This window comes from Solea solea, chromosome 2, assembly GCF_958295425.1.
Source record: "Solea solea chromosome 2, fSolSol10.1, whole genome shotgun sequence".
NCBI lineage: Eukaryota > Metazoa > Chordata > Actinopteri > Pleuronectiformes > Soleidae > Solea > Solea solea.
Window position 1 is genome coordinate 5,062,183 of NC_081135.1, and position 16,299 is coordinate 5,078,481.

Here is a 16,299-nt window from a genome sequence, read left to right on the forward strand (position 1 = left end):
ATTTTGTGCATTTAGCTCCCATTTAGAGGAAAATAGACAAAGTATGGCACATCTGAGTGGACGACAGTATGTTTGACAGCTGGCATCATCCTATAGGAGCCTGGTTTCAGGTGATATCTGGGAATTTCAGTTTTCCAAACTGTCAACATTGCACTGGCAGAGCACAAACCTCTAGGTTTCAAAATGATCTTAAACCTAACCATATGTTACACACTGTGCCTTAACCTGTCCGCAGTCCTCCAGCCCATCTGATCCTCTTTTTAAGAAACTGCCCATTTTTTATGACTGATCACATCAATGTTTAGGGGTTATTATATAAAGCAAACTTCCATTCCTATTCAGCTCTTCCCAGGTTTTCTCATCTAGCTGAACCGTTTTCCTCTAGATGCCCTAAAAATAACCTCATAACTGCAATTTTATGGATTTTCTTTTAAGTATTAATGTAGTCTTGGTATATTGCCTGCTGTGAAGTTCAGTGAAAGTGTGTATTTAGGTGGAGGCTTCAAATAAGTTCTTTATGCACTGTTTGTCATTTGTGTGTATTACATCAGTAGACATGAAAACATTTCAAATAATTTTGGTTCAGAAAACGTGTTCCTGATGAAACATAATTGAGAATGCAGTTTAGTTGTGTGGGTCTAATTTTTAGGAGAACTATAGCATAAATATTTGCCCTAAGTGAAACAATTAAAAAATATTTTCAGCACACTGAATTATCAGAACTGCAAACCTAAATAATTAAAACTAAAATATCTATCTCTCTCTCTCTCTCTCTATATATATATATATATACAGTATACATGGTCATATACAGTATATTACATCATACTCAAAGCCATCACTCGTGCAAATGCATTGCTCACGTTCAGCAGAAACAGTGTGAGGTCTCTGTAGGTGAAATGTTTGCTCCGCTGAGGTTACTGTCCTGTGCGGCAGCATAAACCGACAGGACACTTACCCTCAAACAAAACACTCTGACCTCGAGCTCCAGCCAAGCCCAATTCTGTTCAATAAGAGCATGCAAATTCCTGCTAAAGCACACAGTGTTGTACTGCGTCTGAGTGACGATCTCCAACAACTACAACCTCCTGTTGCACTTCGCAGCGTAACACCAGGATACAGGACTTGTGTGTCTCTCTTGCTGCTGATTTAATCTGACTTCCCTGCTTTCTGCAGAATCCATGATCAGTTTCAGTCAAGGATAAAGACAACAGCTTTCCTGTGTAAGTACATTTTTTTGTTTTTCCATTTTCACAAACTTTAAAACATTATTATTAACCATTATTAACCTTAATAATTCTGCTTTTGGAAGTCTGAAATGTGCTTTGTCTTTGCTCCTCATAGATGAGACAAAATGCCAACTGGATCAGTCAAACTGCAAAGCATTAAAAAACTGGGACAGGAAAACCACAGCTATGAGGTTTCACATGACGGTAATTCTCTATCATCTGAAATTCTGTAATTCAGGATATATTATTTGATTAAGATAAAATGATCAAGATCTACAGAAGTACTTAATGTCTGCACGTTTCATTCTTGCAGAACCAAATGACTCATACATGTAAGTATTATTCATTTGTCAATATTAACAGATTAAATACAAAAACAGCTTTGCTGGAGGATATTGTAACACTTTGTTTGAGTAAGGTTTCTGTTCTCTTTCACGCAGGACAATAACGCAATCTAATAAGGATGAAAAGTGAGTAAAAAGAAGGCAACAAAGGTCTCTATTTAACAACATTCACCTCATCTTTAAAAAAAAAAAATGTTTTATTCTATTCCAAACAGAGCTCAGAAAAAAGCAGAACAACCGGCCATCAGGGTCGGCTTCTTTCAGCTGGTAAAACACCTTTTTTCCCCCACGGTGTTTTGGCACCCGGCCTCGCTACTCTAATGCAAGTGTGTGTAACACATCTTTGTCTCTCCAGTTCCGTTTTGCCTCATGCAAAGATGTGCTGATGATGGTGGTGGGCAGTGTGTGTGCGGTGCTGCACGGCTCGGCCCAGCCCCTCATGCTGCTGGTGTTCGGTCTGCTCACCGACACCTTCATCGAGTATGACATCGAGCTGAACGAGCTGAGCGATGACAGGAAGGAGTGTGTGAACAACACAATCCAGTGGAAGAACCTAACTGCAGTGGTGCTGAACCATTCAGACTGGAGCCTCATGAGCAATTCGACATGGGAGCCCAGGCCGTGTGGGTAAGGGAGTTGTGAAATGCATGACATGGGATTTGTTTTCAGCTACAGTGTGTACCAGTAATCTAATGGTGACACTGCAGATTGTAACAAACACATGACTCCTCCGCTCACTCCTCTCATTCTCTGAGAACTACAGAGGCCTTCACGTCATTCTTCTTCATTTGCACTGTTAGCTGGTTGTCAGGTTGTAACAAGGCCTTTGTCAAAAGTATATATAACAAAGCTTATTCTAAAGCTACAAAAACCCAAAGACTAGATTAGACTCCCTTGATCCTACACCAGGGAACTTTACTTCACTTCACAGAATAATATAATACAATAACGTAAAGAACAGAAATGTAAATGTGAAAAGTGATATTTACCTATATCGATGTACACCTTTCACTACACTGTAGTGACTACAGAAAGTAAATTGAAAAACATCTGACAAATTATGTATTTGTACTAACATTCTTTGTTACACAATGCACTGGAATAACAGTTTTTTATTTGTTCAGGTTTATTTGTTCAGGTTTCTCTGTGTGTGTGTTATGTCACTTAATTCCCTCTACGTGTGTTGACTTTCAGGCTTCTAGACATCGAGTATGAAATGACCCAGTTTGCCTACTATTATGTTGGAATTGGAGCAGCTGTGTTCGTGCTTGGATACTTTCAGGTTAGTCTTTCAGGACAAACACAAACACATCACTCAAACCTTCGCATGTGAATGATAATGAATGATCCTGGTTGCAAAATAACTAAAGGTCTGAGCCACCTGTCAGTTTTTTGAAACCAGATGTTCACAGCTGTCACCTGCAACTAGAAATGATAGTTACTGTCTTATTTAGAAACTCATTTTCCCATAGACTCAGTTCTTTTTGCAACTAGCAGAGTTGCCCCGGTAGCTATTTGTTATACTTTTATTTCTATGTTGGCATCCTCAGCAGAACCAGATGACTGCGTCCACCTCTTACAAATCAGTCTATGCCCAAACCCTATCAACATCGCTATGACCTCATCGCAGTAACTGTGCGTTCTCAGTCACGACAAAGCTGTGAACTCACAGTCCACAGGCTCAGGTGTACATCACTTGATCCCATGCAGATCTGTGTATAAAAATCTCTTGTACAATGAACAGATCTCACTGTGGGTGACAGCCGCTGCCAAGCAGATCCAGCTCATCAGGAGAATGTACTTCAGTAAAGTGATGAGGATGGAGATCGGCTGGTTTGACTGCACGTCTGTGGGTGAACTCAACACTCGCATGTCAGAGTGAGTGGAGCGACTGACCCCTGCCTCATAATGCCACGTGTGGAGTGTTGGTGTGAGCCATCTAACAGTGGACGTATCTGCGTTATAGTGATATCAACAAGATCAACGATGCCATCGCGGATCAAGTTGCCATTTTTTTGCAGCGCTTCACCACCTTCGTGTGTGGCTTCTGCATTGGCTTTGTCAAAGGTTGGAAGTTGACTCTTGTCATTGTTGCAGCAAGTCCTCTCATTGGTATTGGAGCTGGTTTTATGGCTCTGGTAAGATTTGATATTTTTTTTTACCTTCACCTGGCTCCGGATTTCTTCTCCACTTATTGCATCCCTCTGTTTTTTTTTCTCTGATCCCAGTTTGTGGCTAAGCTGACAGGGATGGAGCTGCAGGCCTACGCTAAAGCTGGAGCTGTGGCTGACGAGGTCCTCTCCTCCATCAGGACCGTGGCTGCTTTCGGTGGGGAGAACAAAGAGGTGCAAAGGTAAAAGATGCAACAGGGGACATGGGGGCCCTACTTTGAACCTTTTCATGGTCGGTCTTCTGGTTTGAAAAGTGAAGCCCAGGAGGTAGGATGGAAGAAGCAGTTAGCAACCAAGGAGTAACTCTGCTGGCTGAAAACAGGAGGCTGTTTGAATGGAAGTCTCTGTAAAAATGAGCTTCTAATCTCACTTTATAAGGTTTTTAAATGTTCTCAATAAGTATAGTTTCAGCTGATTTACGACAGTAATATTTAGGGCAGGTGCAATATTCTCTTTTTCATTGTGTGTTATTCATATTCTGTTGTCTCAACCATGCTGTGCGTTGCTCAAAGGCTGTTTTGCAATGTACACAAGACAAGATACTTTATTGTCATAGTAGTTACAAACAAAGCTATACATTATGCAAAACAACTAAATTACAGCTATATATATATATATATATATATATATATATATATATATATATATATATATATATATATATATATATACACACAGTAATGCAAACTGCCTTGTTTTGGTTTAACAGGTATGACAGGAACCTGATCTCAGCGCAGCGCTGGGGCATCAGGAAGGGTCTGATTATGGGCTTCTTTACTGGATATATGTGGCTTATCATCTTTTTATGCTATGGACTGGCCTTCTGGTATGGCTCTAGTCTGGTGGTGGATGCTGCCGAGTACACACCAGGAACACTACTGCAGGTATCACACCCACCATAATGAAAAATGACCTGGTGTATACTGTATTCAATGTTACACACTGCGAAAGTTACACACTGCAGCTTTAAAACCACTTTTTATTCTTACCAGCCAACACAGACACAGACTGAAAAAAAGGATTTTTTGCAGCCACAATTAAATGACCTCCTCATTTCAGGTGTTCTTTGGTGTTTTGATTGCGGCAATGAATTTGGGACAGGCCTCCCCTTGTCTGGAGGCATTTGCTTCAGGCCGTGGCGCCGCCACCATCATCTTTGAGACTATTGACAGAGTGAGAAGCACATTGCAAGATTCTCACAAGAACGATCTTGAAATGATCCTGATAATAAACTGTATATTCACACTGTTTTATTTAAAAAAAACAAAAAAAACACAGGAGCCGGAGATCGACTGTTTATCCGAGGCTGGATATAAGCTTGACAGAGTCAAAGGGGACATCGAGTTTCACAATGTGACCTTCTACTACCCGTCCAGACCCGAAGTCATGGTACTGGCTTATACACAACTGATGTTGAATTATACTCCTAAAAAAAGTTTAAGAAATATTCAATGTACCTGCTGCAATGTCTCTTGTACTCAGACACTGGACCAGCTCAGTGTTGCAGTAAAAACAGGAGAAACCACAGCCTTTGTTGGTCCAAGTGGAGCTGGGAAGAGTACAGCTGTTCAGCTCATCCAGCGCTTCTATGACCCAAAAGAGGGCATGGTAAGTTTTATCTTCATGTTCCTCGTATAATACACTGTGATTTGATCTTCCGACAACTCCCATGACACACTGTAACAGCTACTTCCTTCCTCTTAAGGTTTATTCTAGCGGCTACAAAAATAACATCCCCTCAGGATTTTGGAAGTGCATGATAATCTGTTAAATTATTCACTAACGGTCACATTTTCTCCACTTTCACTGTAATTAGAGGTCTGTCCGCACTTTCCTTTCTTATTCCTTTCAGGTTCTTGAGTAGGAAAAGGGCTCATTTAGCACACGACTAACTATCTAATTTGATGCATTGTTGGAAAAGAAAAAGAAAAAAAACAGTACTGAAAAGTCATTAAAGGTCAAGAGTGTAACATTTAAGAGGCAATGGCAGGAATTGAATTAGCTACACATACATGTGTTTGTCTACACATGCTTTTTCATAGTGTTAAAATCTTCAAGAAGCTCTTGAAAACCCAGCTCTTCCAAGAGTATTTTCTGTCCTAGCACTTACCCTCCCCCCTCCCCTGCACTCCTTCTGCCCTTGGATCCACCCATATCACCCATATCAGTCCACTGTTCCTATCTAGTGGAGTTCTTTGCAAGACGACTTCTATGTGGCTTATTCCTCTCTTTGGTAGTAGCCTTGCTTTACGATGACTGCCGTCTTGCACTGCCATTTATGGCAGCTTGCACTGTAGCGTCCCCGGCTGAATGATGGTCGAACTCCTTAAAGGTCACATAGACCGGAAGCTCCAATTAACGCTGCGTTTTTGTGTGTATCTGCGTCATTACCTCGTTTATGAAACCCTAAAGTTTCAGAACAAACAGTTCAGCCACTGCTGAGAAAATAGTGTTGTATTGTTTTCCTGGGCTCTGCGAAGCGGATCGACACTTCCTTAATTTGATGTCGTCATCAGAAATCCTCACCACCGTAGCGCCTCCCGGTGCGGGCACTAGTCCGGGCACATCCGGTTGCGTACATTCAACCGCAGAAGAAGAAGAAGAACTAGTATCGTTGTAGCTGCTGAGATGCAGAGCATCCACCGTGCCAGAGGGGGAGCTGTGTATCTGAGCGCTGGCCTATCTATTACGTCACTTCCAGGTACCTGGCCAATCACAGGACAGTAGGAAAGCTCTCGATGGCTGGCCAATCACAGCAACTGTTTGGTCTGAAACAGCGCGGCTGACGAGAGCGTCAGCGAGGAGATATTTTGATCGGCTCGTTTGCAGCGATTAGGAGGTTTTTAATCATGAAAACAAGTTAATATATGTAAGTAGACCTCCATAACTAACATATATGTGTGATACAAGCATTCTATGTCGCCTTTAACTGATGGTTCATAGGTTTATTAACGTAAACGTTGCTCCAATAAAACACACTCTGAACACACCTTGAACACACCGTAAGAGCTATGGAATAAACAAAAATATTATTACCAACTTTATAATGTTCATAACAAATCAAGAAACTGAAATAATTGTCCCTTTCAGACCGACAGACATATCCTACATCGCACCAAAACAACGTTATTGCTAGCTTAAAATACACTGGTATAAAACAATGCAAAACTATAAAAGGACATCACATTACTATTAAGCATTAAGCACAACATTAAAACAAAATTATGAAAAACCTTGTGCCCTTATCAGCCAGGTGCTAAACGAAATTATTAGTAGACATTTTCTTAGCGTTTTTGAACTTTTAATTGACTCGTTTGTGCCGTGCAAACGCTGCAGATCTGCAGATTCGTCTTTTTTTTAATTTCCGGTTACGCTGTATCAAAATAAAAGCACCAACCTAAAAACAGGAAATGACGGTAAAATAAAGAAAACAAGTCAAACTTTCAAGGAGATTACTTATAAAATAAATAACTATGGAAACGAAACATTATGAAAATACACTGTGGCATATTAAAGGTCATTTACATGCACAGATGTGCATTTTGCAATAGAAAAAGAAAAGGAGACACGCTCCACAACTACATAAAGCATTGTTGCACTCTGCAGTCTCACTGTTTGACGTCACTGATGTATTCTTACAAACTGGACCTTCAAAAAGCATCAACAATCAATTTCAGTAAAATCAGTTGCTCACTGTGCCCTCCATCTTAGGTGACTCTGGATGGCCACGACATCAGAGGACTGAACATCCAATGGCTGCGCTCACTGATCGGCATTGTGGAGCAGGAGCCTGTGCTGTTTGCCACCACCATCGCTGAAAACATACGCTACGGTCGACCAGGCGTCTCTATGGAGGACATCATCACCGCTGCCAAGGAGGCCAACTCCTACAACTTCATCATGGACCTGCCACAGGTGGAGGATTCAGCGGTGTACAACAAACATGAGCAAAAACAATAAGACTGATTATTGTCCCCTGTCATTTTTTTTTATTTAAAAAGAAATTTGACACCTTGGTGGGTGAGGGTGGAGGTCAAATGAGTGGAGGTCAGAAGCAGCGCATTGCCATCGCTCGAGCACTGGTCAGGAATCCTCGCATCCTGCTGCTGGACATGGCGACCTCTGCCCTTGACAATGAGAGTGAGGCTATAGTTCAAGAGGCTCTGGATAAAGTAAGTGTGAGATCTAATCCGGTCTAATTTAATAAGAATAATCGGTTGGTCAGTTAGTCGGTCAGTCTTAATTAATGGTACTAATGGTAAATGGTGTGCATTTATATAGTACTTTCTAGTCATGATGACCACTCAAAGCTGCCGTACACGTTTTGCGATTCACCACTTCACACACATTCACTCACACATTCTAACAACACAGCCGTCAGGAGCAACATGGGGTTAAGTGTCTTGCTCGAGGACACATCGGTAGACGAGCAGAGCCGGGAATCAAACCCACACCTTTTCAGTTGAAAGACAATTCGCTCAACCAGTGATGGTGTGGTGTGGTGATCGCTACTCTCCTTTTTCTTGGAATGCAGATGTTTAAGTCCCTTTTTAGTCAAAGTCTTATAAAGCGGGTAGATCAGGGTAAATTGTCAGCGTAAATACTACACTGCTCTAAATCTGAGTTTGCCATAGGTTCGCCTGGGTCGCACCACCATCTCCATCGCTCACCGACTCTCCACCATAAAGAACGCTGACGTGATCGTTGGGTTTGAGCATGGACGCGCGGTGGAGAAGGGCAAGCACAATGAGCTGCTGGAGAGGAAGGGAGTCTACTTTACGCTCGTTACCCTGCAGAGTCAAGGAGACAAGGCCCTGAACGAGAAGGCTCGACAAAGTGGGTCCAACTGAGGGGGACAATGTCTCCACAAGAAAAAAACAATATGCAGACATCATCACGCACTGAAACTGTCTCTTTTTCATTAGTGTCTGAAAAAGAAGAAGAGCCAGCGAGGCTGAATATATCCAGAGCAGGAAGCTACCGTGCTAGTTTGAGGTAGAACACAAACACATTCCACCACCTCCCGACCTTCATTACTTGCTCATTTGCTTACTTGTGCATAATATTAATTTACCTGCTTGTGACTGAGCATCTAAATGGGATCATTACAGTAGTCATTCTGTGGCTGAAATTGACTTGTGTCATTGTAGGAACCAGTGCTTTCATTTTCTCAATTGCCTACTTCCATTTATTTTGACACTCAGAGCATTTAGTCTACTCTATCATCCACAGCCACTTACAAAATATGCAGCAGCAAATGCGCTATTACACCTCGTGCCAAAAAAGACATGAACACCAACATCATCAGCAGCCACAGCAGCAGTCGTGACAATATCGCACTGTGTTTTTTCAGATCCTCAATCCGCCAGCGCTCCAGGTCCCAGCTGTCCAACCTGATCCCAGAGTCTTCAGTTCCCATCGTTGGAGAGCTTGGCCCCAGAGCCTACTCTGTCTCACAGGCAGATAAATCCAAGGTATGTGAGTATGTGTACGCATTTGCATGCAATTTTCTGTGTGGGTGGTTGAAGCATGGAGTGAAAGCTGCTTGTGTTCACACATCAGTTCTCAGAGAATATACAAGGTTAATATTTTTTTTGCCATACATGCCAGCTCACGTGTTTCTAAAAATCTCAGAATGTCCCAGAGGAGGAGGAGGAGGAGGAGGAATTTATAGAACCTGCTCCGGTTTCCAGGATCCTGAAGTACAACTTACCTGAGTGGCCCTATATGCTTTTTGGATCCATCGGTGCTGCAATAAATGGAGGAGTCAACCCTGTCTACTCTCTACTCTTCAGTCAAATCCTTGCCGTAAAGTTCTAGTTGTTTTTTTTCTTCTTCTAAAGATTAAGATACCATTTGTAGAAACTGACGATTAATTTAGTGTCGGTATTTATGGAACATGCTACAGTTTCCAGAAACTACATTTCTTATGTTTTATCTTTTTTAAAACTGTACAGTTATTGCATTATACAATGCATGCTACCTAGTTCATGTAGCAAAATACGTGCAATTTGAATAAATGCAGTGATAAACTTTATAAAAAATAACTGCACAGATACAAAAACATGTTAAGTGTAAGTCACTTAGAGCCTCTTTTTGAATCTTTTGAATTGTAGTCTTTTTTATTATTTCTAGTTCTATTATTTATTATTACTTACTGACATAGAGGTGTTTTTAGTTTAAAAAAGTGTCCTGAATGATGCACTGTGTTCAGAGATTTGCAAAAGAAATGTGATTTAGAATGATATTTGAATGAGACCAATGGAATTAGTTGGAGTTTCAGTATGGAACAATGTTCCTGTTGATACATGAGCTTCAAGCTTTGTGTGTGTTTGTGTAGACGTTCTCAGTAACCGACCCTGTGGCTCAGAGGAAGGAGATTGACAGCATCTGCTTGTTCTTCGTCATGGTCGGTGTGGTCTCTTTCTTCACCCAGATGCTGCAGGTAGAGTAGCAGCAGGTCGTGTTCAAAGTTGTGGAATGAATCCCATTTCCCTCCATCAAGGGTGTGTCTTGTCTCTAGGGTTACGCCTTCTCCAAGTCCGGCGAGCTGCTGACCCGCAGGCTGCGGCGGCTCGGCTTCCATGCCATGCTGGGCCAAGAGATCGGCTGGTTTGATGATCACAGGAACAGCCCCGGAGCACTGACCACACGTCTGGCTACTGATGCCTCACAGGTTCAAGGGGTGAGTTACAGCCTCTGTATGAAAAAAGTATAATAAGATTATATGCATATATATAGGCCTCTGTTTTTATAGTATGATTTCAGAGGGACTTCAAAAATTGGTTTAGTTTCTTTTTTTGGCATTGGTTTTTGAAAGGATTTTATTATTATTTCATTATATGCAGACTCACTTTCTACAATCAACTAAAAATAGTCATTCATTTTTTGAGTCCATTTGTAAAAAACAGACGGTGAGACTACAAATTGTAAAAAAATGGTGGACTCCTTCGATCAAACGCATTCACAACTTCACACGACGGATTTCTGTAACTCTCTCCATTCTCCAACTCTCCCACTCTGACTGCCACTTCCTCCTTGGTCTGGTAGCTCAAGCTAAGAAACCAATACACTTCCCTAACAGTTTCACAATAGACCTTTAATAGTCATTTTCAGGTAACTGTTTTTCTACAAAAGTCAGGGAGCCACAGAAGCAGAGTGTGAGGTTGTGACACCTGGAATTTTCTCATCATCTGCTGTGTTCTTGCACAAAAGACTCAATGTGGTTCATTCCTGCAAAACCATCTGCACATTGTACAATCTCCTTTCCCATTTGTTGCCCTCCAAGGCCACGGGCTCGCAGATCGGCATGATCGTCAACTCTATAACCAACATCGGCGTGGCCATTCTGATGTCCTTCTTCTTCAGCTGGAAGCTCACAATGCTCATCCTCTGCTTCCTGCCATTTATTGCTCTGTCTGGAGGCTTCCAGGCGCGTATGCTCACCGGCTTTGCAAAGCAGGACAAGCAGGCTATGGAAGCCGCTGGACAGGTCAGATATCGTTTGATTTTTTTTTTTAATGAACGCACTACTTCAATAGAAATCCTGTTTCTGGCATATCATTGTGATGGTGTAAGCTATTATCACAGTAACCCTGCAAAACCTTCAGGTGGAAGGTGATGTCCTTGACACTTACTCTTCTCTTAACGGCAGATAAGAAAGATCTTTGCACCGGTCTCTCCTTTATCTTTCACTCTACAGTGGAGCTTAGATCTAAATCCCAAAGCATTTTATTAGGGTTATTATATAATTTAGTTAAATCTTGCAATTTAGTGAGTTAGCACACAGAGCTGTCAGGTTGAGTTCCTATTGGGGCCACAGTGATAGAAAGAATGACATAATAAACCTCAGGACAATACAGTCAGGAGTGAGCCAGGAAGATAAAGTATTCAAAAGTCCTTTAACTGTGAACTCTTTTAATTAGCTTAGTGTGATAAACCCCACCCATCCACATTAATTGTATTAGAGGAACATAAAATGATCCCTATGGCAAAGATTGGTTTACTGTGGCAGCCATTAAATAGGTTGCAGATAAGCAGAGCAAATAGTTTATCCATATCTTATCCTTCTTCACACATTAAAAACACCCTTTAATCTGGTATCAGAATTTCACAGCAGCTCCCTCCGTTACAGATTTCTGGTGAGGCTTTGAACAACATCCGCACCATCGCAGGTCTGGGGAAGGAGAGGAATTTTGTGGACATGTACGAGACCCAACTCGTCGCTCCCTTCGAAGCCGCCTTAAAGAAAGCAAACGTGTATGGCGCCTGCTACGGCTTCGCCCAGTGTGTCGTCTTCTTGACCAATGCCGCCTCTTATAGGTTTGGCGGTTACTTGGTGCGACAGGAGGGGCTTCATTTCAGCCTGGTGTTCAGGTGAGTGAGGAAGGGTAAGACACTGATAAAAGTGGTCTAAATTCAGTCGTCATGTGACCGTTAAGAAAGAAAAGTTACCATCGGCAGATCAAAAATGTGGACGAAAACTTAGATATGCGGACTAACCCCCTGGTTTCTTTGTGGCAGAGTGATCTCGGCAATCGTCACCAGTGGCACCGCCCTCGGAAGAGCCTCCTCCTACACCCCAGACTATGCCAAGGCCAAGATTTCAGCTGCACGTTTCTTCCAGCTGCTGGACCGTGTGCCTCAAATCAGCGTCTACAGTGACAGGGGAGAGAAATGGGTATGAAGGCATATGTTAATCTATATGTTATTGTATGTGCATCACGCTCATATGTAAAGTAAGAGTGTTAGAGTCTAATCCTACCTGTTATGGACAGAAGGTGGCACCCTAACACAAATCTACAGCAACCTCTGAGCTCTCTTTGTCCTCCCTTCTCTTCCTCCTCCTCCTCCTCCTCCATCCAGGATAACTTCCAAGGGAACATTGAGTTCATTGACTGCAAGTTCACTTACCCCACCAGGCCAGACATCCAGGTCCTGAACGGCCTGAATGTGTCGGTGAAGCCTGGTCAAACGTTGGCCTTTGTGGGCAGCAGTGGCTGTGGGAAGAGCACCAGCGTGCAGCTGCTGGAGAGGTTTTATGATCCTGACCATGGCAGAGTGGTGAGGATGAATATTCTAAACGTTTTCATACAGTTTCATACTACAAATGGTACATTCTTGAGCTTCATATACTTAAGGTATTTCTGTTATTTGACAGCTGTTGTTAATGATCAAATTATGGTTTTCATTAATTTAGGAAATACAGCCCTGATACAGATTTAATGATCATTTTTTTTGAATCTATTTGTCTAAACTTTTATTTTGAGAGGCATTAAAGTCAGTTGTCATCAGGAATAAATAAAAACAAGTGTCTAAAGCTTGAATAATGAGAATAGCAACAGAACATTTGTGTTGCTAACTGGAAATGTGGGATTTGAAAACATTGGCTTTTAGGAGGAAGTATTAGTCTGATTTAACCTTTATGATTGAACCTTTAATCCCAACAATAACCAAAGTGAATGAAATGATATGCCAAAAGCTTGTTGCTTGTAAGATGCTTAAAATCTTACGTTTATGCTGTCTAAAGAATAAAGATAAAGAAGAAATTGCCTTCTTTACCTTGTTAACCCCTCACTCCCTCGCACCATGGAATATAGCAGACAATCTGGGATTTTACACCAAGGCAGACAAGAATTGCAGTTCCCCTGCTGACATTTCCGCTGACTTTGTGATCTATTTAAAAATTGGGATACTACTCAGGATGGTGTCATGCATTTGTGCCAGCAAGGGACCCTTGCCAAATTCAGATGGCCTTAATTGAGTTGGAAGTGGTTTGGAAACGCGTCATACTGATTCTCTGTCAGATTTGAAAAGGACAGCATCACCTCTGCGTATATATAGAAGAGAAATTACAGCAGATAGGGTAGTATGATAGCTCATTAAGCGTATTCTAATTCAAATCTTTGTTATTATATTGCTTTCTACTAATGGGAAAATCATTATCTTCCTGCAGCTGATCGATGGCCACGACTCAACCCGTGTCAATGTGCCCTTCCTGCGTTCCAAGATTGGCATCGTGTCCCAGGAGCCCATCTTGTTTGACTGCAGCATCGCGGAGAACATCAAGTACGGAGACAACTCCCGAGAAATCGGCATGAACGACGTCATCTCTGCCGCCAAGAAAGCTCAACTCCACGACTTTGTTATGGCGCTGCCCGAGGTACTGTGAGAACATCGCCTGTGGTGATTGTGGTGCGGAAAAGAGGCAGAACACGTGAGGTGTACCTCAACAACGTGTCGAAAACAAACGGGGGAGTAAAGGCAAACAAGTGGGGGACAGCAAGCAAACAACGGCTGATAAGAACAAGGCCAGTGGCAGTGTGGCTGGCACACACACTTTGGATAATAATGTGGGAATGAGGAGTGTGTGCAGACCTTCAGTGAATCTTATCTCTAGGATTCCTCCTACATATCTCATAAGGTCCCTATCGTCACTGTGAAAATGCTTTTTGTGTTCTGAAAACAAAGTGACAGCCCCCTATGACATTATCCACCACTGAACTTGTGTTTTAAAACCTTGAATTGAGTATTTTGGCCAGCAAAGTAACCATATTTAGATGAGTGAGCCATAAGATAAGATAAGATAACTTTATTTATCTCACAGTGGAGAGAAAACGGCGTTATTACATCCATCCAATCATTTTCTCTCACTTTATCCTCCACATGAGGGTCACAGTGGGCTGGAGTCAATCCCAGCTGGGCAACAGGCAGGATACACCCTGGACAGACAAACAACCCTCTCATATTCACAGCTACTGGCTATTTAGAGTGTCCAATTAACCTAATCCCCAGTTAAGCATGTTGTTTGTAGTGTACTCTGCGTAATCATCCACAAGACTTTAAATGGGGCCATCATTTTAGAAAATGGTCATCGTGTTGTATTGAAGAAGAACAGAAACTAGTGAACTGCTTACTCCCCCTGCACCAAAGTCCAAAGAGAAAACGAATGAAAAATAGATTATAGTGCACAGGAGGAGATCTACTACTGTATCCATCATGAAATACAAATATGTTATATGTTATACAAGCTAAAAATGTAGTAGAGTAAATGGTGACCGATAAAACTTTCAACTTTTTTATGTTTTTATGTTATGCTGGCAACTATTTAACAACTCAACTCCAGTCAAGTGCACTCTTGACCTAGATATCGGTTGTTGACGCTAGATCATTATACTGATATGGTTTTTTTTTTTTCTCCACCTTTTAGAAATATGACACCAACGTTGGCGCTCAGGGTTCACAGTTGTCTCGTGGTCAGAAGCAGCGCATCGCCATCGCCAGGGCGATCATCCGTGACCCCAAGATCCTGCTCCTGGATGAGGCCACGTCTGCGCTGGACACTGAAAGTGAAAAGGTGTGCGTCAATACGCTGCAAATCACAGCACAGCGCGGATGACTGATATTCTCGGGGCAGAGAGAGAGCAAAGGGAGTAGCGAGCTAATTATTATTATCATTAGCGTCATTATCTTTCATCATCTCTGTTATTATCACCAGCAGCTCACAGTTCATGCCAATCTTCCAGTAGAGCCTCTTAAAGATGAATGGGGTCTGTGGGCCTATGCAGTAGCAGCTCCTACTCAAATGGTTGAACCTGCTGTGGAGCGAAGAGACATCTGAGGCACAATGATCCACTAGAACATTGTAATGATAGTAATCAGCGTATGATTGTGAAATTGCTATAATTGTGTGGGAGAACACTTGATGGCTGCAGCCTGTTTGCTTGCCTGTGATCACTGCTCCCTTTTATGTCCATTTCAGATCGTGCAAGAAGCTCTAGACAAAGCCAGAGAGGGTCGGACATGCATCGTCATCGCCCACCGCCTGTCTACCATTCAGAACTCCAACACCATCGCGGTCATGTCCAGGGGCCTATTAGTAGAGAAAGGAGCGCACGACCAGCTCATGGCACTGAACGGAGCCTATCATAAGCTGGTGACCACGGGAGCGCCAATCAGCTAACTGCTCAGGGAAACACGATCTAATGAGGAGCAAGGCAATGGAGACTAATGCGAGGAGCACTGTTTCAACAGAAGCCACACGTTTGCTTTAAAGGTCCAGTGTGTAAGAATGTGCGCCATCTCATGGTGAGCCTGCAGATTGTAACAGAAGTGGAGGACTTCCCCGCTCAGCACATCACGAACTATGGTGGCCTTCGCAAACCAGAAAGGATGTTAACACTCTCCACTGCTCCACTCTTTCTGCCATTTTTCTCCTTCTTTGTCAGGCTGATGTAGAAACACGGTGGAACGAGGTGGCTGCCTCCGTAATGCAAGGCCTTATTCTAATGTACATAGTATACATTTATACAAACACACTTACAGTAAGTGTGTTTTATTCAATTTATGCCAATAATCTCTCCTAAGAGACACAACATATTAACTACACTACACCACAATAGTATTAATTATATAGTGTATTAATTTGATATTTTCAATAGTTATTTAGTTAGTTAGTTAGTTAGTTAGTTATAATTGCATAAAATCTGCATTTTCCTCGATTCTGTCTGTTATTGTGTGTTTGTATGCTGCCCAATTTACACCAAAACACTACAA

The 16,299-nt window shown here is 42.1% G+C and overlaps 1 protein-coding gene across 1 annotated transcript; it reads left to right on the top strand.

The window, feature by feature from the left end:
* Window positions 1-1,028: 1,028 nt before the first annotated feature.
* Window positions 1,029-15,871, top strand: LOC131450481 (bile salt export pump-like). Its single transcript, XM_058622220.1, has 29 exons — window positions 1,029-1,223; window positions 1,345-1,433; window positions 1,543-1,561; window positions 1,670-1,699; window positions 1,789-1,840; window positions 1,929-2,200; window positions 2,768-2,855; window positions 3,318-3,451; window positions 3,540-3,711; window positions 3,802-3,926; window positions 4,454-4,628; window positions 4,804-4,917; window positions 5,023-5,133; window positions 5,227-5,352; window positions 7,456-7,659; window positions 7,746-7,916; window positions 8,379-8,580; window positions 8,670-8,739; window positions 9,098-9,218; window positions 9,379-9,552; window positions 10,085-10,189; window positions 10,268-10,429; window positions 11,033-11,236; window positions 11,879-12,120; window positions 12,268-12,424; window positions 12,610-12,807; window positions 13,700-13,906; window positions 14,954-15,100; window positions 15,506-15,871. Exons 2-29 carry the CDS (start codon window positions 1,355-1,357, stop codon window positions 15,704-15,706), a joined length of 4,062 nt encoding a protein of 1,353 aa, XP_058478203.1. The 5' UTR covers window positions 1,029-1,223; window positions 1,345-1,354; the 3' UTR covers window positions 15,707-15,871.
* Window positions 15,872-16,299: the final 428 nt, after the last annotated feature.